The 27,183-nt window shown below is 37.8% G+C and overlaps 1 protein-coding gene across 1 annotated transcript; it reads right to left on the reverse strand.

The window, feature by feature from the left end:
• Nucleotides 1-13,137: 13,137 nt before the first annotated feature.
• On the reverse strand, nucleotides 13,138-21,811 carry LOC127410120 (B2 bradykinin receptor-like). Its single transcript, XM_051645182.1, has 2 exons — nucleotides 21,729-21,811; nucleotides 13,138-15,742 (listed from the first exon to the last, which is right to left on the reverse strand). Exon 2 carries the CDS (start codon nucleotides 15,733-15,735, stop codon nucleotides 14,617-14,619), a length of 1,119 nt encoding a protein of 372 aa, XP_051501142.1. The 5' UTR covers nucleotides 15,736-15,742; nucleotides 21,729-21,811; the 3' UTR covers nucleotides 13,138-14,616.
• Nucleotides 21,812-27,183: the final 5,372 nt, after the last annotated feature.

The following is a 27,183-nucleotide window of genomic DNA, read 5'->3' on the forward strand; positions in this document are numbered from 1 at the left end:
TATATGTAATGTTATAGAAAAGAGTACACCTTATCTGTATCTGGTCAAAAATTACCGGGAACAGCAAAGGTGTCAACCATTATTGAACAGCCTAGGAGGCTTAAATAAACAAAGTTTTGGGAAACTTTTGGGAACATTTGGTCTTCCGAATGAATATACTTGTGTTATTACTGTGTAATAACATACTAGTAAATCAGTCTTACAGAATAATGGTAACAATTTACACTAAAGTTCCATTTGTTAACATTAGTTAATGCATTAGGTATTATTAACTAAAAATGAACAATATATTTTATACCGTTTTCATTCATCTTTGTTAATGGTAGTTAATGAAAATACAATTGTTCATTGTTAGTTCATGTTAGTTCAAAGTGCATGAACTAATGTTAACATTTACAATTTTTGTTAACAATTTAAAAATGTATTACTATATGTTGAAATTAACATTAACCGATATTAATAAGTGCTATAAAATTAATGTTCATTGTTTGTTCATGTGAACAGGTGTTAACAAATGTAACCTTATTGTAAAGTGTTACCAGAATAACTTTAGGTTTAGAATAACTTGATAAGGCATTTCTCAGAAAGTATCTACTGTACTTGAAACAAAAATGTACATGTTAATACTTCAAGGTTTTTAGTTAAAATTGCAATCAGTAATGTTAATTATATTATGATTAGGTCTACATAATTAAGTTTAGGGTAGATTATTAATCTCTAATGGTTATTCTTTTTCTTCTTGTCACCATAACAAATTGATACATAGTCATACAGTCATTCTTTGATAACACTTTACAATAAGGTTGTATTTGTTAACATTAGTTAATTACATTAGTTAACAAACTTACAATTAACAATATTTTTTCAACACATTAATCTTGGTTCATTTTAAATTCAACAAATACTAATACAATTTTAAAACAAAAACTTGTATATGTCAGCGTTATTTAATGCATTATGAACTAACATGAACTAACAATGACCAACTGTTTTTTTCATAAATTAACATAAATCAAGAATTATAAATGCTGTTAAAATATATTGTTCATTGTTAGTTCGTGATATCTACTACATTTACTTGTTAACAAATAGAACCTTATTGTAAAGTGTTACCCAATCTTCATAACTTGTGTAGCGGTAAACAAGTGTGATGTAATACTATGGCAAATCCACAGCTCAACCAATCCTTTTGAGCACTAGATGGCACCATACAGACTATAATCTAATATGAGGATGGAGAGACAGAGGAAGGAAAGCTAGGAAAAAAGCAATGACGTCAACGGCTCCACTGGAGTCTGACAGATTAGCTCGCACCGCTTGGATGACTCAAGACGATGGATGTGGTCTGCTGCTTTCTATTGGCCAACTGCTGTTCTTTTTATGGAGAGACACTTCCAAAGTGGGTTGCAATTGATTAGACTCTTGATGCATTACTATGCGGTGTGCTTTTCCTCTTACAAAAACAGTGGCCACACACATTAATGAGTCACTCAGTTTCTCCAGTGACCGGATGACAAAAGTACTGTTGTGTAAATTCAACTAATGATTCCTCAGCCAGAGCTTTATCCATCCTGACTGGAAAATAATCAATGTATTTAGTGACTTGAAAGTGCCAATACAGATGTTTTGATGTCATTCTGTCTTCCCTGTTCCTAGGTGAAATAGGAAATTACCCATTTAGAGGTCTTTTGTAACAATTTGATGATTTTAGGTTTGTGATGTAATTTCAGGCTCATATTCCTGATGTGCAATCTAATTAGTGAAAGATGAGAATATATTAGTGTCTTGCTTAATTTTTGTTGCTGTCTATTATGATCTTGTTTTGAACTGAATGTTCGTAATATGGGTTTATTATGCTCAGATTTTAAATTTCATGTATTAATATTGCTAAAATTTCTTTGTCAGGGTAGGTGTGTTTTTCTGTATACTGTTGGCACATAAATTCTTAAAGTCACTTCAGAATCAGAATCAGAATCAGCTTTATTGCCAAGTATGCTTACAATACACATGCAAGGAATTTGTCTTGGTGACAGGAGCTTCCAGTGCACAACAATACAAAACAGCAACAAGACTTTTAAAAAATAATTAAAAATTGAATAAAAATTAAATAAATATTGAAAAGAAAAAGGTAAATATAGAATACACAATAGACTATATATATATACACACACACACACACACACACACACACACACATACACACACACACACACACACACACACACACAGACACACACATACATACATACACAGACACACATACATACATACATACACACATACACATACATAGTGCAAATCTAAATACAAATCTGTTATATACAGTGCAAGGGAATGTAATGGTAGAAGAAGGTGGATGTGTTGGATAATATAAAAAGACTAAGCTGTGTATTGCACATTAATTATTGTTCAATGGGGCAGTTTTAACTGTTCGTGAGATGGATAGCCTGAGGGAAAAAACTGTTCCTGTGCCTGACAGTTCTGGTGCTCAGAGATCTGAAGCGTCGGCCAGAAGGCAGCAGTTAAAAAAAGGTAGAGGGCAGGGTGAGTGGGGTCCAGAGTGATTTTTCCAGCCTTTTTCCTCACTCTGGAAGTGTATAGTTCTTGAAGGGAGGGCAGGGGGCAACCAATAATCCTCTCAGCAGTCCGAACTGTCCTTTGTAGTCTTCTGATATCCGATTTCGTAGCTGAACCAAACCAAGTGCAGAGTACAGACTTAATGAATGCTGAGTAGAACTGTATCAGCAGTGCCTATGGCAGGTTGAACTTCCTCAACTGGCGAATGAAGTACAACCTCTGCTGGGCCTTTTTCGCAATGGAGTCAATGTGGGTCTTCCACTTCAGGTCCTGTGAGATGGTAATGCCCAGGAATCTGAATGACTCCACTGCTGCCACAGTGCTGTTTAGAATGGTGAGGGGGGACAGTGTTGGGGTGTTCCTCTTAAAGTCCACAATCATCTCCACTGTTTTGAGTGTGTTCAGCTCAAGGATGTTTTGACTGCACCAGACAGCCAGCTGTTTAAACTCCCTTCTGTATGCAGACTCATCATCAACTCGGATGAGGCCGATGACAGTGGTGTCATCTGCAAACTTCAGGAGCTTGACAGAGGGGTCCTTAACAATGTAGTCGTTGGTGTAGAGGGAGAAGAGTAGTGGGGAGAGCACACAACCCTGGGAGGCACCAGTGCTGATTGTACAGGTGCTGGAAGTGAATGACTTAAAGACTTGGCTACATAAAGCTATTGAACATTTCCACCATTATTGCCAAAAGAAAAAGTGGCAATTTTTAACTTATTGGCTAAGTTGTCACAATGGAACCTGCCATTAAACAGTTTTAGTATTTTAGGCTTTTCAGCTAAATTTAAACAGTTGAAACAGAAAAAAATGAAACAAGCAAATATGTGAAAAACATACAAAAATACCAATCAAACCATTGTTTTGGTCTACATACTGTAAATTGTAAATAATAAATGATATACCATTTAATCATATAAAACCCCTCAATGTACTCACTGTAAACTCTAATAAGTAAGCAGAACTAAAAAAAAAAATATATGCAATCAGTTAGCATAACATAAGTTAATAAACTCCCAAGTTTAAGTTAACAGAACTTTCAGATTTAAATGTTATACTACACATGCATGCTAATTGAAATATTGATTAAGTAACTCATACATTTTGAAGGCACTTTAATTATAACTCTCCGGATTAACTTAACAATAACAAGTAATCTCAACTTAAATACTTAAAGTAGAGGAAACATAGCTAGTGCTAGCCAGAATTAGCTAGTATAGTGAATGCTAGCATGCTGAATGCTAGTGTCAATTTCAGGAACTCAAAAGAATATGAAAGTTCTAAATACTCATCAAGGTTAATTTATTTGAACTAATTTGTATGATTTAATTTTCCCCTACTCAAAACAATTAATTATTTTGAGCAATAGGGTTTACAGTGGTATGTCAGTGTGGTTTTACAATATATTTATTTGTTTACCCAAGAGCTATTACAAAAATATGATGACATTGTAATTGGAAGGTTGAATTTGGAGGGTAGAATTACCAAAAATACTCTAATTTAAGAGGGTTTTGATTGTCTAATTTAAATTTACATACAAAACTATTGCTAGAGAAAATAAGTAATTGGATTTTTAACTCAAAACCTTATAGTTACTAAGATAAAGCCCTTGTGACAACTTTCTCATGTGACAGCTAGCCTCGGTCTAGCCTCTTGTATATGGTCTGGATTTGAATCAAGACTTTTGACTACAAGATCCTGGTCTATATGTTATGACAAGAATAGCAACCTCTCTCCAATAAGAATGGATGTTTTTTTGTTGTTGTTTTTTTTTTGCCTTTTCAAAAAGTATAATACCAGAAAATACCAAATGAAGATTTAAATACTCTTGTGGTTTCCTAACTGTCATCATAACAAACAGTTTCTGGATGTAAATACAACTCTGTGATCACCGTATGACCATGTACATATTTAATTTTGAATTATAAACATTGGGACAACTGAAATTGTCAGTAGAGACATGCATGATGACATACAAATATACTGTAAATTTATAAATATCAAAAGATCACGTTTTACATCCTATATTGCAGGTGTAGAGAAAGTCACACAGTATGTGCTGTTATGCACTGACCTCTGGTGGTTATATGCATACATCTCTCTTTCTTGTTTTCATCCATTTAAATCAAAAGACATGGTGAGTTATTTGATTTCGCACTGGTATCAGTGTTCTAAATTATGCTGCTGGGGAGAACTGGACTTTTTAAGATAATCTTTAAATGCAATTAGCATAATAATAATAATAATAACAATAATAAAAACATTACAGCAGGGGCTAAATCTGATTACTGAAACTTGCAGATGCCATTTACTCCTTCAAACAGGGTGTAACATAGTTGAAAATACATTATCTAGACAACTGACCAGGTAACTGCTTCCCTTAAGGGATTTCAGAGAGTAAAATGCTGAATGTGTTTTTGATAAATGTCTTACTTGGTTGTGAAGGAGGAAGCCAGGTAAACAGTTGATGTGAGACTTTTATTTACAACTCTTTTCAGTGACATAAAAAAAGGTTTGCTTTTCAGTATAACAAAAATGCACACACACGAACACGGCTGCGTGCATCTCTCTCTCCCTTTCGGTAGTCTGGACTGCCCTTATATTCCTCTCCAGCTCTCACTGCAACACAAAACAGCTGTTAGAGATAATTTCCCATGTCCCTCCAATGCTGTGAAGGGGTTGATATGTCCCCCACAATCATGCATCTGTCCTTGTTTATATATTTTTTAGCAATGCTGAAAATAATTTAGTATGAGATACTTTGCAATTGCGTGACTGTAAATCTATCATAATCAGACAAAACGTCACCCCTCCATTGTACGAGATGTTATCGCCCAACTAGTGTCACGCAGTCCCCCTCTAGCGTAGACGGCAGTGTCACATGGTACCTGTTAATTTTCTCAGCACTGGCCAAGGGTGCGTTTCCTGTACAATGACGTAACTCACTGCTTAACCACCGTAGTAAGATGCATAGTAGTAGAAATTAACTAGCTAGTCACGACTGTTTCCGAAACCATAGTAACTATATCGCACATCCATCATTCGAACCATGTTGGTTGAGCTGTCATTAATGAGGTTACCCAAGGGGTTGAGTAATAACTTCTGCGGATATCAAATTATAATATCTTATTTACACATACACCAGAAAGCTGTTTAATGCGCGAAAGCTGCTGAAGACACAAAAGCAGCATGCACTTTTTAATGCAATGGATATAAAACATTCTGAGATTTAAATGTGGATGCATGGATTTTTCGGTTTTAAGAGTCTCAAGCCCTGACACAGTCAGTGGCTGACAACATGTGCAATTTCGGTCTGTAGGTCTGTTACCCACACAAAACTTTCATATGAATTAAAAAAAAAAAAACATTCGATGTTTCATCCACCCCCCCCCTCTGAACACCCCTGCTACAAAACCACCCCCCCCCCCCCCACCACCACCCCCCCAGTGTTCATACCAAATCTAGGCCACTGGTTGCAGTACAATATAGCCTTGTGCTATATTCACAATCATCTAAAAATGAATATTTAAACTATCCATGTTTTTGAGAAAAGCTGCATAAGTCAAGTCATTTTTATTTGTATAGCGCTTTTCACAGAGCACATCGTTTCAAAGCAACTTTACAGAAAATCATGCATTAACAGAAAATGAAACTGTAATATCTATAAATTTTAAGGATTCTTAAAAAATGTTCCTTGTGTGTGTATGTGTCTTTAAACCATGATTAATACAACAGAGTAATTCACCACCTGTTGAAAGTACTTTAAAAGTGATTATTTGCAACTTTCCAGACAAAGTCAATAAGTGATGTACAGTAATAGGCTCGGTGGCTTTATGCTCAGGAATAATGATGTGACTCAGTCTGAGGTGGGTAGAGCAGGGACACCATGATGCCCTTTCAGTTTAAAAACCAGAGGAAAAAGGACCTCTATAATTGCTTGGTGACCTTTTTCATACTGGGGGCTATAAAGCTTTCATCACATTGACTGCTGTAATCAATGAACAACTCTCACAATACAAACACAACTTGACAATGCTCCAGACTCCCCAGTGGCTAGGACTCAGGTTGGAAACTGTAACTTTCATGATAACTGCCTAATATGGTTAAGCCTTGGCTCATTTTTGGATGAGAGATTTACATGTATGGGGGATGTTGGCTGAGTCAGATAAATACAGTTCAAAGGACACATTATGCCTCCATTTATGTAAGTCACTTAAAATACTTGACACACTTCCATAAAATAGGCTCACCTCTCTGTTTGGCTGCATAAGATTGTAAATGTAATTTAGTATATAAAGCTACACTATGTAAGATCTTGTCTGTAAATAAAGAACAAAAAGTTTGGCTACATAGCACATGTATGGTGCAGTGGAACGTGCAGTAGTAGCTTGAAGCTGAAAGCTTGTAGCCACAACAAATGAGCAACACTGACCATGAATCGTTCAAAAAGGCAGCCATCTGGGGAATCACCCATTGTAAAAATAAAGAATCCTCGATCCAAAAAGAGTCTGCAAGCAAATAGGAAAAGCGACAGAGCCCATAATAGAACACAAATCTACATCGGCTTGGCTTTTTAGAGGTGGTGACAACTTCAAAATCTGAAAGTGTTTCACCCAGAGATGGCTATTTTCTTCCTCGACAGGTAAGACATTTTATTGGACCAATAGTTAGCCAGGTAGCTCTCTAACATAAGTGCAGTAGTTTGCTTGATAGCATTAGCCACTCTAATGGGGCATTTTATTATGGGTTGTGGTACTGCAGTGCTTGATTTAATTTTCAAGGAAGAACAGTGGAAAATGTAGACTTTATGGGTCAGCAAACTAGCTACTTCATCTATCTAATTAGCCATCTAGCGACCATTTCCAGCTAAACAGGTTATCTCTCAAGCTAGGTATTTAGTTTCACTTTGTCGCGAATGTTTCATTTATGTTTTTTGTAGTTATCAGAAAGGGTACACCGGTACGCCTCAAACCATCAGATATATCCGTGCAAAAGAGCAGAGCCGAAGCCAAACTCACGTAATTACCAAAACAATGTTCATCCGCAAGTAACTTGGACCAAAAGTTACATAGTGTAGCTTTGATTTAGTCTGTATTTATACAGTGTAGCTGTATTTACCTTGCAACGTTTTGTTTATGCTTTTCAAGGATGAGGACATGTCATGCAGCCTACTGGTTTAAAGGTGTAAAACTTTATTGGTCTCCACAGTGAAGTTTGTTTTTGTCAATGAAGGTTAAACAATGAGGTCATTTAAATTACCTATAATTTAAAAGACCATTTAAGTTAATGCTTTAACCAGACTACATGGCCTTGGCCTAGTTTGTTCATTAACCTGATAAGAAACTATGCTATAGCTTATACCTTCTTCACAATGGCACAAGATCATACTCTCTGTACAACATAATCAGGATCACACTCAGCTTTGCAGAACTCAAAATGTCTTACAGAGAGAAAGGGGAGAAATCTTACAGTATTCTTTTCCCTGCTGTTTAAATCATACTTAGAATTTGGGATTTTAGTTTTACAAAACAGTATTTTCTGGTCATTTGTATGCTCATAAATATATAATGTGGTACCTTGTAAAATATATTTTCATCATTATGTTATATTAACAACATCTTTGTTTCCATCTATATAATTTATCACAATAATGTCTGCCATTATTTTCAGTTTTCAGAGATTTCTAGTTTTCAACTAGATTTTTTTTCATCAGTAATCAAAGTGCAATAAACTTATCACTCCATGTTGTCACTTTGGCACCATTTGGATTTTACTTAAAAATTTTCAGGAATAATTTAGCCAAAAATGTAAATTCTCTCATCATTTACTCACCCTCATGCCATCCCAGATGTTTATGATTTTATTTTTTTCTGCAGAACACAAACAAAGATTTTTTAAACAATATCTCAACTCTGTAGATCCACACAATGCAAGAGAACGGTGACCAAAACTTTGAAGCTCCAAAAAAACACATAACGGCAGCATAAGAGTAATCCATAAGACTCCAGTGACTTTGGACATTCTTCTGAAGCGTTTTGTTTTGTATGGGAACAGACAACAATATAACTTCTTTTTCACAATAAATCTTGACATCAGCAGTCTCCTTGGCAAACATAATTTCAAGCTTGATTACACTTCCTAGCATCATCTAGCGTTTTGTGCATGTGTCAAGCACCAGGAAGTGTAATCGAGCTTGATCATGATCGTGACTATCAAGATGGCTCCGAGTATGGTTGCTGCGTTGCGAGCTCCGACACAACATTGTAGTTTTTTGTTTGTTTTGTTTACAGTTCTTATGTTTTTTATCTTGATGTTGTCTGCCTTATTGTCTACGACAGACAAACACTTGGACATTGGTTCTGAAATTACACACCACAAACCGGACTTCAAATTCCTCAATGCCGACCCGCTGTTTACAATCACGCCAGCGGAGCCCTTTGTCTGGTCAGCCCGGCTGCAGAAACGCAGAAGGAAAAGGGGAAATAGAACCGGCGTTCTCATCAGAGTAAGACGTCGCGCAAATCGACCCCCGCTACCCAGTATTCTACTGGCAAATGTTCAGTCTCTGGACAACAAGCTCTGTGAGCTGAGAGCACAGATCTCTTTCCAACGAGAGACGAGGGACTACTGTGGACATTCCAGACTCAGCCATCGAACCCACGGGGTTCTCCGTGCACCGAGCGGACAGAGCGAAAGACCTCTCAGGTAAAAGCAGAGGTGGTGGTGTATGTTTTATGATCAACAAATCCTAGTGTGATCAGAGGAACATACATTCTATCAAGTCTTTCTGTTCTCCTGATCTGGAATTTCTCATGCTTCTGTGTCGACCATTCTGGCAACCGAGAGAATTTACAGCGGTCATTATCACAGCTGTGTACATCCTGCCACAAGCAGACACAGACCAGGTGCTCAAGGAACTGTATGGGATTATAAGCAAGCAGGAAACCGCGCACCCTGAGGCCACGTTTGTTGTGACCGGGGACTTTAACAAAGCCAGTCACAAATCAATCGCACCAAAATACCACCAACACATCAGTTTTTACACATGAGGGGACCGGTTTTGGACCATTGCTACTCTCCCTTCCGGGATGGCTACAAATCCCTCCCCCACCCACCATTTGGAAAATCGGACCACTCTTCCGTTCTGCTTCTGCCCGCTTACAGGCAGACACTGAAACAGGAAGCACCCACCCTCAGAACGATCCAGTGCTGGTCGGACCAATCAGACTCTACTCTACAAGACTGTTTTGATCATGCGGACTGGTCCGCCTCTGATGACAAAATCAAGCTTTACACTGATAGCGTCACGTGTTTCATCAGAAAGTGCATAGAGGATGTTGTTCCGACCAAAACAATATGGATCTACCCGAACCAGAAACCTTGGATTAATAGTGATGTTCGCACGGTACTTAATGCGCGGACCTCAGCTTTTAATTCCGGGAATGCGGAGGAGCATAAACAAGCCAGTTATGCCCTCTGAAAAACTATCAGAGAAGCAAAACGCCAGTACAGGAACAAGATTGAAGGACAGTTTTACACCATCAATTCTAGAAGCATGTGGCAGGGAATTAACATCATCACGGACTTTAAAGGGAATAAAAACTCCGCCTTGAACACTGCTGCCTCTCTCCCGGATGAGCTTAATACTTTTTATGCTCGTTTTGAGGGAAATAACACCATCCTCGCGGAGAGAGCTCTCCGTCTCTGTAGCGCATGTAACACAATCCTTCCGACGGGTGAACAAAGCCGCAGGTCCATACGGCATTCTGGGCCGCATCATCAGAGCGTGCGCAAACCAATTAGCTGGTGTTTTTACGGACATTTTCAACCTTTCCCTCTCTTTGTCTGTAGTCCCCACATGCTTTAAAACATCCACCATTGTGCCTGTACCAAAGCAATCCAAAATCAATTGCTTAAATGACTGGCGTCCTGTTGCTCTGACCCTCATCATCAGCAAATGCTTTGAGAGACTAATCAGAGATTACATCTGCTCTGTGCTGTCTCCGTCACTGGACCATTGCAGTTTGCTTACCACAACAACCGCTCCACTGATGATGCCATTGCATATACACCACACACTGCTCTCTCCCACCTGGAAAAAAGCAACACTTATGTGAGAATGCTGTTTGTAGACTACAGCTCAGCATTCAACACCATAGTGCCCTCCAAGCTTGATGAGAAACTCCGGGCTCTGGGCTTAAACAGCTTGCTGTGCAGTTGGATCCTGGACTTCCTGTCAAGCAGATGCCAGGTGGTTAGAATGGGCAGTAACATCTCCTCATCACTGACCCTCAACACTGGAGCCCCACAGGGCTGTGTTCTCAGCCCACTCCTGTATTCCCTGTACACACATGACTGTGTGGCAACACACAGCTCCAATGCCATCATTAAGTTTGCTGATGATACGATGGTGGTAGCTCTGATCACTGACAATGATGAAACAGCCTACAGAGAGGAGGTGCACACTCTGACACACTGGTGTCAGGAGCACAACATCTCCCTCAACGTCAGCAAGATAAAGGAGCTTGTGGTGGACTTCAGGAGAAGAGAAACTGAACACAGCCCATTACCATCAATGGAGCACCAGTGGAGAGAGTCAGCAGCTTCAAGTTCCTCAGTGTCCAAATCACTGAGGAACTCACATGGTCTGTCCACACTGAGGCTGTTGTGAAGAAGGCTCATCAGTGCCTCTTCTTCCAGAGACGGCTGAGGGAGTTTGCAATGAACCGCCACATCCTCACACAGTTCTACACCAGCACTTTAGAGAGCTTCCTGACTGGCTGCATCTACGCCTGGTACGGCAATAGCACTGCCCACAACCGCAAAGCCCTGCAAAGTGTGGTGCGAACTGCCAGACACATCATCAGAGGTGAGCTTCCCTCCCTCCAGGACATCTATACCAGACGGTGTGTGAAAAAAGCTCGGAGGATCATCAGAGACTCAAGCCACCCGAGCCATGTGCTATTCTCACTGCTACCATCAGGCAGGCGGTATCGCAGCATCAAGACCCGCACCAGCCAACTTCATGACAGCTTCTTCCCCCAAGCAATCAGACTTTTGAACTCTTGATCTCTCACGATCAATATACATCAGCACTGCACTTTATTAATCATATTATCTCACACTGGACTGTCATAATTATATTCTCTCTTAACTACACACTGGCAACTGACTATCAACCGACAGCCTGAATGTCAATACAGTACAATACAACCTACTGTACATTTTATATATACTATATATACTATTTTTTATTGTATAATGTGTATTCTGTATTGTGTGTATTGTATACTGTACATTGTATGTTATTATTTGTATATTGTGTTATGTGTAATTATGTGTATATTCGATTTTAAATTGTGTTGTGTAAATCTGAAGTTTATTGTAAATTCGTATAGGTCTCATCACTGTCATAACAACTATGTTGCTCGGAACTGCACCCAAGAATTTCACACACTACTGCACTTGTGTATATGGTTTTGTGACAATAAAAGTGATTTGATTTGATTTGATTTGACTAGAGACTGCAATGGCAAGATGTATATAAGTGTTATATTTTGGTCTTTTCTCACCAAAAATTGATTAGTTCACCTCAGAAGACATGGAATAAACCGCTGGAATCTTATGGATTACTTTTATGCTGCCTTTATGTATTTTTTGGAGCTTCAAAGTTTTGGACACCATTCAGTTGTTTTGGGCTACAGAGCTGAGATATCCTTCTAAAAATCTTCATTTCTGTTCTGCAGAAGAAAGAAAGAAAGTCATACACATCTGGGATGGCATGAAGGTGAGTAAATGATGAGATAAATTTAATTTTTGGGTGAACTATCCCTTTAAGATTTTAAACATACGTTTTTATTTTAGTGGGTTGATTTATTTTTTTAATGTGACTGTTTGCTTATAGTGCTGGCCAGGGTGGTTACAGATTACAAGTAATCTGCATATCATAATCAAAATTCAAAAATTATGTACTTGTAATTAGATTAGATAACATTTTTAAATCAGATTACACACTTTATGTATTACATGATTACATTTTTTAAATTACATTAGAAATCATCCAGGGGTAATAACTTGTGTGTAATTTACTGATTATGCTCCTAAAGTTTCAAAGAGTGGTCTGAGCCACAGCCTAAATTATGTGCAATAGGCCTAACCAGAAAGCACTGCATACAAGAGAACACTCCACATTCAATTTTAAGAAGCACTTGGAGGTTCTCTATTTATGTTCTCTATATTTGTATGAAATCAATATATCATTAAAAAAAATATCTAAAATATTTTAAGAATTATTTTATGTATGAACTAGCCTTGTGTGAATGTACCAGAAACTATACACTCTAATGAAAGCTTGCAATACAACCCACAAATACCAACCTGGTCTCATAGATTCACATCACTAAAACATTTTTACAAAAATAATTGTATGTGCCTCGCTCTACATATCACAACAGTTTTCTGATCAAATAAACACTAGAGGCGCTACAACAATGATTTTCATTTACTTTCACACAAATCAGGAGTAAAACACTTTGTTTTCACTCTACACCTCACACAATACTATCTTATGACATCTAAACACTTTTACTATAATGCATAATTTAAACGACAATACATTTTACACTTCACTACATTTACAAGCTTATTCCAACATGACTAAGTCACGTGGCAGCTAAAACGATGGACTTTGAATGCGGAAGACCGGAGTACGAGTCTAGCAAAGCATGACAAGTGAGCCGAAAGTGTCGTAGAAGCGCCACAAAATGACGTGGTTGCTTAAGCCATTAGCTAGTTGCATATGATGGCCATATTTGAGTTCCTGTTTAGTGAGTGCGAGTTCCTAATGAAAGCAGGAGGTTAAATGCATTTTATTTAAAATAGATGACTGTGTACATTTTCAGTCGATCATCTCAGCAGTAATTCTTTAAATAATGATCAAACACTGAAGAAGAGCATTATAGCCTGGCATATACCCACTTTCGGCATACTTTCAGCATGTTAAAGAGATGATTCAGGTGTCTGGATCATAGTAGTCAGTGATGCTGTTCAGTCCTGACAAAGTGTGTCAGATAATGGTGGTCTGCTGTATCCTCCGCTATATAGCACTCAGAATCGGGCTGCAAGATCAGAATTATGCATGCAAATTTTGTTCAGAATAGATTATGTGGCCATATTTGCGGCGTTGCCTGATCTGCTTAATTCCTTTAGTGAATTGGCCACTAAGTCAGCGCTGACCACGCATGCAAATAGCTTGTGCTTTTACCGGGTGCAATTAATTTTTGGTGTATTCTCCCCTGTCTCTCTGTGGTGTTATAAAAATGTATCTGTTTGTTTTGAGCGGCCTCTCCTGCCTGACACAGCATCGGCTCGATCAATGGCATGAGTTGGGGGCGGGATTATCTGTTTGTTTGATCATTGGCACATGGGGGGAGTGTTTGATAAAGTTGTTTGAAAACAATGTTAATTTTTGCAATTCCGTTTGGGGACGCTAGTGCCGGATAAAATTCTCACTTCAGCTTTAATCCCTATTTAATCTGAAAGTAATCAGATTAGATTACCTCAAAGTGTAATCTATAAAATTACATTACTGATTACAATTTTATTAGAATAATTTGTAATCTTTACTGGATACATTTCAGTTTGCTTAAGACATATTAGCCAACAACAGCCAAACCACAAAGGCACATTTAAAATACTTCATACTAAACACACTATAGAATTTAAATCATACCTATGAACATATTTTTTCCTCAAATTTACAGTATTTTGTATTAAAAATATATACACAAGTAAACTGTGAATTTATAGATAACCACAGCCATACAAAACACAGAGTTCAGAAGAAGTAATCAGTGACAGCTTAGAGAAATATCTGCAGAGGGTGCTATATGAAACCTTTCAAACTTAAACATTTGGCAGATGCATTTATCCAAAGTGACTTACAGTGCATTCATGATATATATATTTATTTTCAGTATGTCCGTTGGCTGGGAATTGAACTCATGACTTTTGTGCTGTTTGTGCAAGACTTTACCAGTGGAGCTAAAAATTTGTATTTTCATTGTTGCATAGTGACACCCCAGAAGAAACGTGTGGGATGTTCACACATACAGATCTCAGGTCCAGTGCTGTTATTCTGTCTTGTGATCCTTTGCGACTGTCACTGCACTTGCTAATAACAGTAACATTTGTGAGTGCAAATGTCTTGTCCTTCAATCTAGGACACAGAAGACTCCTACAAACCCCTCTAGCTCTCTTCCTGAAGTGACTCCCTACTATAACGTACAAGAAAGGGTTTATTGAGCTATTGCTGTACCCCAAGTAAGAAGCCAGCTGGACACTGATGTCCAAGATGTGTTCCCACAGGCACCCAGGTAAGAGCTGAAAGTAGCCTAGAGAGCCTAGGAAACGCACCAGCTGAAAGGGCATCCAACAGAAGAGAAACACAGCAAGAACTGTCAGAACCAGCTGGGTGGCTTTCCTCTCTGTTTGCACTCTTGGTTGGATCACCACGCCACTATTTTTAAGTGCCCTGACCATGTGATAGGTGCAAAATGAAATGATGGGCAGAGGAACAAGGAGGCCAATCACGTTTGTTGTAATATTCCATTGGAGCTCCCAGGCTGGATGAGGGTAATCTAGGTAGCAGGCTTCCACCTCGAAGTATGAAAAAAAATGGACTTTTCGGAACAGCAGGGTTGGGAGACTAAGCAGAAAGCCCACTGCCCAAATCACCAAGCAGACACGCTTCGCCCAGTCAGGACGTCTCAGTTTGCTGGGCTTCATGGGTTTGGCCAGGGCAAGGTAGCGGTCCACGCTGACCAACACCAGGAAGAGCATACTGCAGTAGTAGTTCATAGAAATGGCTGTGTTCACCAGCTTGCAGAGGAGTTGACCGAAGTTCCATTGATAGCCTTGGGCGATAGTGACCGTCCAGAAGGGCAAACAAAGTACCATGATTAGGTCTGCAGCTGCCAGGTTACCCAAATACACATCAGCTACACTGCAAGGCTTCTGCTGGAGGCAGAACACACAGAGGACCAGAATGTTGCCCACCACTCCCAGGATGCTGACAAGAGCTAGAAACGGTGGATGTAGAGAAGATAGCCATATCCAGGCAATTGTTTCGTTGCAGAGGGAGTCTGATGAATTTAGTTCCATTGGGACACTGTCAAATGTTAAAATATATTTTTGTGTTAAATCAACATTAGCATGAAATACAAGATTTGAGACATATTTAAACTCTAAAATGCATACTTGTGTCAAAAATGATGCAGCCGTCTACTTTTTAAATATAATGTTCATAATAAGTGGTCTTTTCATTTGACACTCTAGAAATGCATCAAATAAGGTGTCTTTGAACATGTGAACTGACTAATTTAACATTTAGTTTAATATATATATATATATATATATATATATATATATATATACTGTATATACATTTTTAATTATAAGGGAGCTTGCATCACTACCACTATTCTCCATATATGGGTCCTTTATAACCCATATGTGTTTACTGTAGTATTCAATACAATTAAATTGGTATTACACTGGTTATGCATTGATTGTTTTCATTCAGAAATAGGTCATTTGCTAAGACGTTTGAGAAGCACGTCTTATCTCGGCACAAAGTCTAAAATCAGTTCTGTGTTATATTTCTTTGACCACTTTGATATTTGGATTATATTTTCATTTTGTTTAAAATGTCATATGAATTTAGAAATATTTTTGGTTTAATTTTTTTGTGTTTCGATAATTGATTTAAATTTTTCAAAATTGACCTGTAGAAGAGAAGTGCATGCAAAAATCCCTCAATCCACAGCCTAACCTGGAAGGCCAATACAATCACTATTAATACTAGCCAAGATTTTTGTGTCAGTAGATGAAAATGTTTAATAATTAGTGCTGTCAATCGATTACATTTTTTTATGTGATTAATCGCATAATTTTTTGTAGGTAATCACGATTAATCTCAGATTTTAAAAGTGCTGAGATTTGACACTATATATACTTCTTTTCTTGTCAAAATGCATTTATTTCCATCTTAGGAAAGAAAACAAAACAATATGCAGGGTTGGGAGGGTTACTTTTAAAATGTATTCCACGACAGATTAGAGAATACATGATTTGTAACGTATTTCGTTAGATTACTCAAAGTCAGTAACGTAATCTAAATACTTTGCATTACTTCTTCAGCACTGTTAACATTTTTCACTTGTTTTGCCTATAAAAAATCTGCCAGTACACTAAGACAAAATACACATATTAAAAATACATTATCTGAAAAAACTAAATATCTTATGCAGTGTTGCTTCTAAAATAAGATAAAGCAAATGTATCTTGTTTCAATGATTTTTAGACAGTTTTAGAGAAAAACAATAAAAAAAATTGTTTTGCCCTATTATCAAAAGTCTACTAGAGAGAGAGAAAAAAAGATCCAACGTGGATTTTCTTGATAAAATATGATAATGCCTGGTAACAGGTGCATGTAAAATGGCAAGAAACAGCATTTTTAGCTTAGCATAAAATTTATGGTTTATTTCTTTTTCTGCTGCTCCAAACTTCTGTCTGCTCATACGTAACACATCTTAAGAACACCGGCAGCGGCGCTTTGAACTCACCATGAAAAGTGCTTTCAATCAAACAAGTCTCATTCTGCGTTTTGTAATAGTTAAGATTTGGTGTGCTTCTGTAGTAATTAAAATGCACAACTCAGAATTAAATTGCACTTGGCCCAGCCCATTAGCACTTTGCACATGCAATTTCACCAGATCCATTTGCACCTAGACTTAAAGCATGCTTGCAAAGAAAAACAAAACAAAAAAAACAAAACCTTTGTGGCAATGCCCATTGACATTTACTGTCTTATAAGTGCTGTGCTTAGTGCTAGTGCTCTTAAAGGATTAGTTCACCCAAAAATTAAAATTCAGTCATTGTTTACTCACCCCTGTGTTGTTATAACCCTATATGACTTTCTTTATTTTTCTTAACACAGATGAGAAAATGAGAAAAAAATGTTGTGCTCAGTGATGCAAAAGTATAATTCAGATGTCTAATAAATTATTCCATGAGACTCATGAATTTTATGAAAGCGTACGATAAGATTTGGTGAAAAATAAAACGAAATCTAATGTATTATTTAGTGAAACTGTTGTCTGACTGTTGTTCTCCTGTGCGCATTCATGATATGGCATGAGAGCAACAGTCCACGCAGCCCCCATGACGTAATACACCAAAAATACAAAATAACAAGCGAAAACTTGTTTTGTTCATCTAAATACATGTCCACAACATCAACAGTGACAACAGAACACAACACAGCTTCACAAAAAAAAAAAAAAAAAAATACAGAGAACAGAACTTACTAAACATTTCTGAAGAGTTTATAGTCAAAGAAAAGACGCATTTCTATGCCCAGCCTTATTTTTTTAACCAGAGTCCTCAGTCAAAGAGAGAGATGGAGTAGGCAGGAATGTCTGTCAAGGTGACATCACCTCTTCTCCATTCTGAACTGGTGAGTAATATTTGTGTCAGACCTGAGGGGAGTGAGACCTCTGCAAAATCATTCGGTAGCTGTAACATTCTCAGCCCAAATCAAGTTATTTTATCCAGCTCATGAGATGCTGGCTTTAATATACTGTTATGAGAAAGTTTTTGGACCGGTCCCAGTTCACAGTGGATGGAGTTACCCGTGCGATGCCAAAAATAGAAAACAAGCAATCAATAGAATGTACTGTTGCTCATCACGGCTGGTTAGGACAAAAACTCTGATTAACATAGAAAAGATACCTTTTATCATGTGTCGTTTGCCGTCAGGTTAGGACACAGTGTGGCTGCGGCTGCCTGTAGCCTCCTCTGTTTCTGTTTGATTTCCAAATACTCCGTTTCAAAAAAATAAGACTGAGCATAGGAATGCATAAATTCTTCGACTACAAACTCTGCAGACATGTTTAGTAAGTTTTGTTTTCTGTTTTGTGTGCAGCTGTGTTGTGTTCTGTTGTCACTTTCGCTGTGGCAGACCTGTTTTTATATAAACAAAATGAGTTTTCGCTTGAATGCCTGTGGCACGAGGGGGCTACATGAACTGTTGTTCCCTTTCGTAGGAACTCGAGCTGCGTATTTGCTATGGGACACCATCTGAGTGTCTTGTGGTCTGAAGCCCTTATACAATCACGGCAAATTATTGGCTGATGCTGCTTAAGCAACGCCCCTAGGAAGCTACGTCACAGGTTCCATAAAGGCGCTTGCTTTCGTGCCATTGAGACCAATTATCTGTTCTTCAATGCACGATTTTGTGCAAGTCCGTGTTTGTTTCTAGTGACTCACGTCGAAGTGAGGATTATGAATTCTCCCTTTAGAGTGGCGAACATGTAAGGACGTCATTTATACAGCATAAATTTCAGAGCAATTTTAATTGTGTTTTTCCAAACATTACAAGGCTCTGACGGTGACAGCGGTGCTTTTCGAGGCTTGCAATTTCTCACCACGAGGCATTATCCCCACTTGTTCCAGTTCCACGGCATCCAGATTTGGAGCTCCGTTAGCGGGAGCTGTTTGGGATTTCGGCTTTGTGTCTGAGAGGATTGGAGTGCGAACAGACATCGGATTCTTCCTCGAGTTTGTTGCCCTCCCCCTGAGCGAAAGCGCGAGTCTTGTTGGACATGCTCTGAGGCCTAGCTCGGTGGCCATTTTCTGACAGACAAAGCATATGAAAGAGATACCATGTGTGTCTTGAGTGTGCCATTAAAAAATGCTGTATGAGAGAATTCATTGTTAGAAGGGAACAAATTGACCCCTTTGTCCCTATTGTCTTTTCCATGTCATTCTGGGAGAATGCACATGAATAAGGCAATGGAAGAGCTGCCTCTGCCTTTCTCTCTCTCCCCTCCCCATTCGAAGCGAATTGCTCGTGGCGGAAGGGATCATGCATGGACCGGTGAGCCTGGTCACAGAACGAGGGGGCTGGAATAAGAGAATATTCCCCAACAGAGTGATGACAAACCAACGTGTGGAGTGCTTCGTCTGTGATTCTATCAGGAGATGTGAGGTATTTAAACTTGTTTTTCTTACACCCATTCGTGGAACACACAGGCGTTCTTGCTAGACAAGAGGCGTGCACTGCTATCTCTGCTCGATTTTCCAGTGGCGCCATGGATGTCGCTCTTTGCAGTCAGCTGTTGGTTCTACACACGATGGTTTTGCAGTCCAACTATGCGGATCAGGCAATTATAAAAAGTAGTCACTCTGAATGTATTTATAGCAGAGAATGCCAGATAAACCATCTTCCCTAGCATAGAACGGGGAAGAATGTGCGAACATGGAGGGAATTGAGAGCAAGCAGGTTCGCCTCAAAGGCCCCAGCTTTCTTTAAGGGGGGACAATGTGTGGTGCTTTTATTCACTGTGTTTTGTGTACACTTGTGCATGATGAAAATCTAATCCTGTTCACATCGCGTTAAGGAATGCTTTTGAGTTAATATCGGCTCCATTTGGACTGGGGTTCACTGAGGTCATTTCTGATCCACATTTGCATTCTATGGGGTTAACCCCATAGAATGCAAGTCAGAAATGACCCCAGTGAAAATTTAAACTTTATTCCTTTTAAAATTGCTTAATTTTTCAAGGAACATTAATTACAATCATAATTTTTATAATAATTAAAAAATGTAATAGGTTTTTTTATTTAATTCTGTGGATTTTCACACATTATCACTCAAAATAGACCACATTATAATGTTTGCCCTGAAGTTGGGCTTTACATGATTACTGTGCAGGCAACTTAACATTTGTGAATATATGAGGGAACGAACTGAAGAAGGAAAGAAAGAAAGAAAAAAGAAAGAAAGAATGGTATCACTTTATGTTAATGTTCCCTTTGTTGTAATATCACAAATGTAAATGTAAAATTAAACAAAAATAAATTATTATAGTGAAATTAAAAGGAGGGATAATGAAGTTTTGATGTTTACGTTGATGTAAAAACAACTGTGCTACTACGAGTGTTGGCCCAACTTACCTAGTACTAGTTACTGAAAGTAAAGTCCTTATGATCACAGCATATATCATAATATAAATGCAGATGACCTTTAAACCATATGGAACTTTATGTACATAGGTTTTTAATTTTGGTAATTCCTTCTTCATATGTGTCCAATTTACATTAAGGTACATTTTCATAGGTTAAATAAGTGTTAGGCATATGGCAGGTATTTCATGAAACTCATCTTTGTTATGCATGTTGGTAAAACTGCATATCAATGTCATTAATGAATACATTTATAAACCCTTAACAAATGGAACATAAATGTAAAGTTTTAACAAAATATTTTTCCTCCCTAATATGACAAAACTGAACATTGTGAAATCATTCTGGGAAACCTTCTTAACATCTTTAAACACATATTCCTGGCTTATCTTCTGTTGCTGTGTCATGAACATGGTACTTGGAAGCACCATAATACTTGAGTCAAAATGCATACATGACTTTAAAGGTATGTATGCATTTTAGGGCTAAAATGTTTGTCTCTCTTTTTAAATTAGTGATACATTGGGATCCAAAATTCTCAGAGCACTATAAAAACATTAAATAATAATATTAATAATTATAATATAATAAGCATAAACATTTGAGTGAAAAGTATGTCCTGCTTGTGCTTTAATAACATCATGGACTCCACAGGTTTGTGCATAACCAAAATTTATGTTCAGGCGTATATCAAGAATATTGCAGCTAATTCCTGAATCACTGGAGTATGACATCTGTTTTATGTTTGATAACTAAAAACAAATCAGAATTTGAACACAACTCAGAATGTAGTTGAGTCAGTTGATCCATCTGTCCAAGCAAAACTTGGAAATTCCAAGTATTTGAAAGTATTTTCCATGTGTAGTATGTTAACGTAGATGTTAAAAATGGTTAAGTATAAGATAAAGGCTAAACATAAGTAAAGGTATTTATGCCTAGATGAGGTTCTGGTTCATGTTTAATCACACACACAATCAATAAATCATAAAATGAAATGTGTTGGTAAAATTAATCCATAACACTCAAAAAGGTTGTTCCGGTTATTTAAATTGTGATTGAACTGTATATAACATTTGAATAGAATTTCAATAGTTAAAGTGTCAGCGACCAATTAGACTCTTACCTACCTTTCATGGTAAAGAGACAGCTTCAGATTTTCGATCCGGTCTCAGTTTGTTCACATCCGACGTGCTCTCTGCATGAATCTCCTCAAACTGGACAGTGTTCAGATCAGACAGGCACTCTTATAAACGAATAAAAAGGCTGTCGTCACTAGAAGCCTGGACCAGCTCTCACTTTCCGTTTGTCATGCTCTGGCTGTTTTCTGTGTGAGTAAAGCACTTGACCACATAACTGATTTGCAGCTGATTTGAAAATTAACATTATGACTCAAGCATTATGGTGCTTCCAAATATCCATGTTTATGACACAGCAACAGAAGATAAGCCAGGAATATGTGTTTAAAGATGTTAAGAAGGTTTCCCAGAATGATTTCACAATGTTCAGTTTTGTCATATTAGGGAGGAAAAATCTTTTGTTAAGACTTTACATTTATGTTCCATTTGTTAAGGGTTTACAATTGTATTCATTAATGACATTGATATGCAGTTTTACCAACATGCATAATAAAGGTGAGTTTCATGAAATACCTGCCATATGCCTAACACTTATTTAACCTATGAAAATGTACCTTAATGTAAATTGGACACATATAAAGAAGGAATTGCCAACATTAAAAACCTATATACATAAAGTTCCATATTTTTTAAAGGTCATCTGCCTTTATTTTATGATATATGCTGTGACCATAAGGACTTTACTTTCGGTAACTAGGACTAGGTAATTTGGGCCAACACTCGTAGTAGCACAGTTGTTTTGACATTAATGTGACAAAACTACATTATCCCTCCTTTTAATTTCACTAATAATAATTTATTTTTGTTAAATTTACATTTACATTTGTGATTTTACAACAAAGGGAACATTAACATAAAGTGATACCTTTCTTTTTTGTTTGTTTGTTTGTTTGTTTCTTTCTTTCTTTCTTCACTTCGTTCCCTCATATAATCACAAATGTTAAGTTGCCTGCACAGTAATCATGTAAAGCCCAACTTCAGGGCAAACATTATAATGTGGTTATCCTAGACCAATTAAAAAAACCTATTTGATTTTATGAGGTGTATTGATGTAAAAACTGCCCCTGTCCATCATCTCTTACCCTCAGTGCTGATGTTCATTGACTATAAATGAAGTCATTTATGACTTCAAAATGACGTGCTTTTATTCAGAACCTCACAACACAATCTAAAATACAATGGCGTTATATTGTGCTGCACTACAGAGCATCACAGATGTAAGATATTGCTTAAATATAATACATTTACTATTGATTTATTATTATTAATATTATTATTAGTTGTTGTAGTAGTAGTAGTATAACAGTGAATATAACATTTCTGACTTACTAATTTAATTTAAATTGAGCTTTTATTTTGGCTGAGCTTTTATTTTAAAGTGTTTCTGTGTTGTTAAGACCAAGTAGCTCTGACGTTATGACGAGCTTCCCACTCCGGAAAAGCCAGTCGCTACGTGAGTCAAAGTGATTATTAAACAGCAAAAAGTATGCACTCTGTTTGTTGCTCACGCTACAAAGTGTCATCTACTTCAAACATAGCGCTCGATGCTCATGATGGAGTTTCCTGTATGAGCCAAGGAGGATTAAAATTATGTGCATCTGGTGTCGCACAGCACTGTCTCCACATATTCAAAAGTGCTCACATTTGCAGCGTTCGGCTCATTCAAACTATACATTTCTATAATTGAATCACAGCTTTTGCTGTAAAATAATGTCACTTGGACATAACGTGATGTTAATTTGTGTGCTGAATGTTTACGTAATGACATTCGTACATCAGATGGTATCGGTTTTTGGTATCGGAGCATTTTTATGATTACGAGTACCAGTACATGAGCACGGTATTGGACCCGATACCAGTATCGGTATCGGGACATCCCTACATAAATATATATTATATAAAGTATATACAGGCTCAAAAACCATATATATGCAATGTATGCAATGCATAGGGGCGCCAAGTAAAGGGGGCGTTGCCGGCTCACTAAAGAGGGTGCAATCGGAGACACACACTCACAACGCCTATAAGGGGATGGCACTAACTCATCCCCCCCCCCAATATATACAGTATATTATGTAAAGGTGATGTCTGTTACTTCAAAACTCAACCTAGCAGAAAGGCTATTTTCTGCTCTTTTCATAAAAGCAGATCACGCAGACAGCCCGTGACGCAATCAGCACATCCATTGCTTAACTCAGAAGGATAGCTGAATTAAAGCTGATAATTGCAACACTTTAGTGGGAGGCTCATTGGAGGTCATGGGTGGTTATGGGCAGGGAGCCATCGATTGTTATCTGGATCCTACAGTTACGAACTATAATGTTCTTGTAAGACAAAGCTTTATATAAATTATATACAAATCATAAATTAATATAACATTATTCAGTCTACCTCAAACACTTCTTGAACAATGAGACATTCACTGATCGAGTGTACATCAGAATACAGACAGAAAGAGAAAGAGAAACGGCGATAAAGCACACTGATTCCTTTCCATAAGCAACCTGGGCCAAGCAAACTATCATTGTATCACATATTTCTAAACAGTTTATGAAGGAATGCACATATGAGCATATCAGTATCCTGCAGCTGTTTACATTTTCCACTGCTTTCAACAATCTCATGATGAGAGTCGTTGGAGAGCGTCACAGACTTATTGCTTAATGTTTGGGTTTGGTATGTGATAAAAGTGATTTGATTGCGGATCATAGCAGGGATAGCATCTCACTGAGCCAAAAGCTTTTCTTTTTGCCAGCAAATTTGTATTAGCTTTAAATAAATGCTTCAAAGTATCAACCCCTGTGTAGGTTTCCTTTGATTATATCCCTCTTTTCTCTGGATCTTTACAATACTGACCACTGAGCCAAGCAAATTAGGCAAACAGAAGACTTGTTTATTAGTAATTAGGTTTTCAACAGAGCTGCAGACCAAACATAGCTGATCAGCATGACATATGTGATAAATTGATGTACCATAATGATCCAGGCATCCTAGGAATATACATTCAGGACAGTGCTATTAGAGGAAAGTTGTTATTCCACAAGGGACAATCGGTAGTTCTGGCAGACTCCTAATGATCAGCTTTTACAGACCAGAACATGGAAAACATGGAATAAAAGCCCATAACATGACATGTCATACATTATTTTCCCATGATAATTTCTGTTATGCAGTGCCTTTTAAGCTCTGTAACTTGTTATTACAAAATAATCACATGCTTTTGTTGTAATTTTATGAATTATTACTATAAAAGTCTATACCAGACTTTCTCAATAGTATTTGTTAGTATTCCTATGTAAAGTGTAATTCTAAAACACATACTGTACATTTGCTTATGTTTGCAACAATACAGGTGTTTAAAAAATCTTTATTGAATCTATTATTATTGAATTCATTAAATTAATCAGTTGATTTTATTGCATTAAAGGTGCATTCAGTAATTTGGGGCTAATTTAAAAACTTTTACACATTAACGAATGAATTGTGTTTCTGGATGGTGTACACTCACATGAGATAAAGACTGTACTCATAATAGTTTTCTATAAAAAGTGTTTTTATTATACATGGTGTGTCACCCCTAGGGCTGGGTGATTAATAAAATGTTATGTTCTATTACGATTTATTGCTTCCAACGATTATGAAAACATTACTGTACCACATTCCATTTTGCAGTGAAACACCCCGGCATTATATCTTTAAAGCATCCTTTATTAAAGTTCAAATAATAAGGAAGCGGGTTATGAAAATAAACTCAGACACCGGCATTTCTCTGTGTGGTCAGTGCCGCAACTATGAGTTGTGTGAATTGACCAGGGAAGAGACTGAATCTTCCTGGCTGATACCTACTCGGGGATGCTCGTCACTCGCACGCATTTGCTGCAGCTAGATTATAACGTGATAGCTCGCAACGTACTTAATCATAATATATGTGTCACGTTCACTGTGCATATCGTTTTGTGAAGAAAATCAGTGATACGCAGCTCTATTAAGAAGAGAACATTTTTTTTTTTTTTTTTGTGAGTTAAAGTTGGATCGAAGTGAACATAAAGATGAGAGAGTGTAGTCTTAGCCCATTATACACTGGAACAAAATACATTTTTGATTAGTCTTTTTTGGCTTGTTTTCCAAAATAATATCTAAAACTCCTTTAAAACAACATACATTTACTTTAGGAGCTATATTGCAGAAGATTTTTTTTTCATCAGAGAATGTTAAATACAATAATTAATATTTAATCAGAGCTCGACATTAACACTTGTCCGCTTGTCCGGGAGAAGTGGATTTTTGAAGGGGCAAGTGAAAGAGAATTTTACTTGCCCAACCAGACAAGCAGACTGATTAAAATGTCAATAATGAAAAAATAACTATACTAAACTCAGCAAAAAAAGAAACGTCCTCTCACTTTCAACTGCTTTTATTTTCAGCAAACTTAACATGTGTAAATATTTGTATGAACATAAAAAGATTTAACAACTAAGACATAAATAAGTTTCACAGACATGTGACTAACAGAAAAGGAATAATGTGTCCCTGAACAAAGGGGGGCCAATCAAAAGTAACAGTCAGTATCTGGTGTGGCCACCAGCTGCATTAAGCACTGCAGTGCATCTCCTCCTCATGGACTGCATCAGATTTGCCAGTTCTTACTGTTAGATTTTACCCCACTCTTCCAACAAGGCAATTACAAGTTCCAGGACATTTCTGGGGAGAATGACCCTAGCCCTCACCCTCCGATCCAACAGGTCCCAGACGTGCTCAATGGGATTGAGATCCGGGCTCTTCGCTGGCCATGGCAGAACACTGACATTCCTGTCTTGCAGGAAATCATGCACAGAACGTGCAGTATGGCTGGTGGCATTGTCATGCTGTGGGTCATGTCAGGATGAGCCTGCAGGAAGGGTACCATATGAGGGAGGAGGATGTCTTCCCTGTAACGCACAGCATTGAGATTGCCTGCAATGACAACAAGCTCAGTCCGATGATGCTGTGACACACTGCCCCAGACCATGATGGACCCTCCACCTCCAAACCGATCCTGCTCCAGAGTGCAGGCCTCAGTGTATTGCTCATTCCTTCGACGATAAACGCGAGTCTGACCATCACCCCTGGTGAGACAAAACAGCGACTCATCAGTGAAGAGCACTTTTTGCCTATTGTGGACAGTCTGAGCACTGATGGAGGGATTGTGCATTCCTGGTGTAACTCAGGCAGTTGTTGTTGCCATCCTGTACCTGTCCCGCAGGTGTGACATTCAGATGTACTGATCCTGTGCAGGTGTTGTTACACTTGGTCTTCCACTGCGAGGATGATCAGCTGTCCTTCCTGTCTCCCTGTAGCGCTGTCCTAGGCGTCTCACAGTATGGACATTGCAATTTATTGCCCTGGCCACATCTGCAGTTCTCATGCCTCCATGCAGCATGCCTCCATGAAAGTTTTTATAACTGTG

The sequence above is a fragment of the Myxocyprinus asiaticus genome, chromosome 19 (assembly GCF_019703515.2).
Source record: "Myxocyprinus asiaticus isolate MX2 ecotype Aquarium Trade chromosome 19, UBuf_Myxa_2, whole genome shotgun sequence".
NCBI classification, from domain to species: domain Eukaryota; kingdom Metazoa; phylum Chordata; class Actinopteri; order Cypriniformes; family Catostomidae; genus Myxocyprinus; species Myxocyprinus asiaticus.

Excerpts from the sequence above, each read along its gene's own strand:
- LOC127410120 (XM_051645182.1), bottom strand. The coding sequence starts at position 15,735 with ATGGAACTAAATTCATCAGACTCCCTCTGCAACGAAACAATTGCCTGG.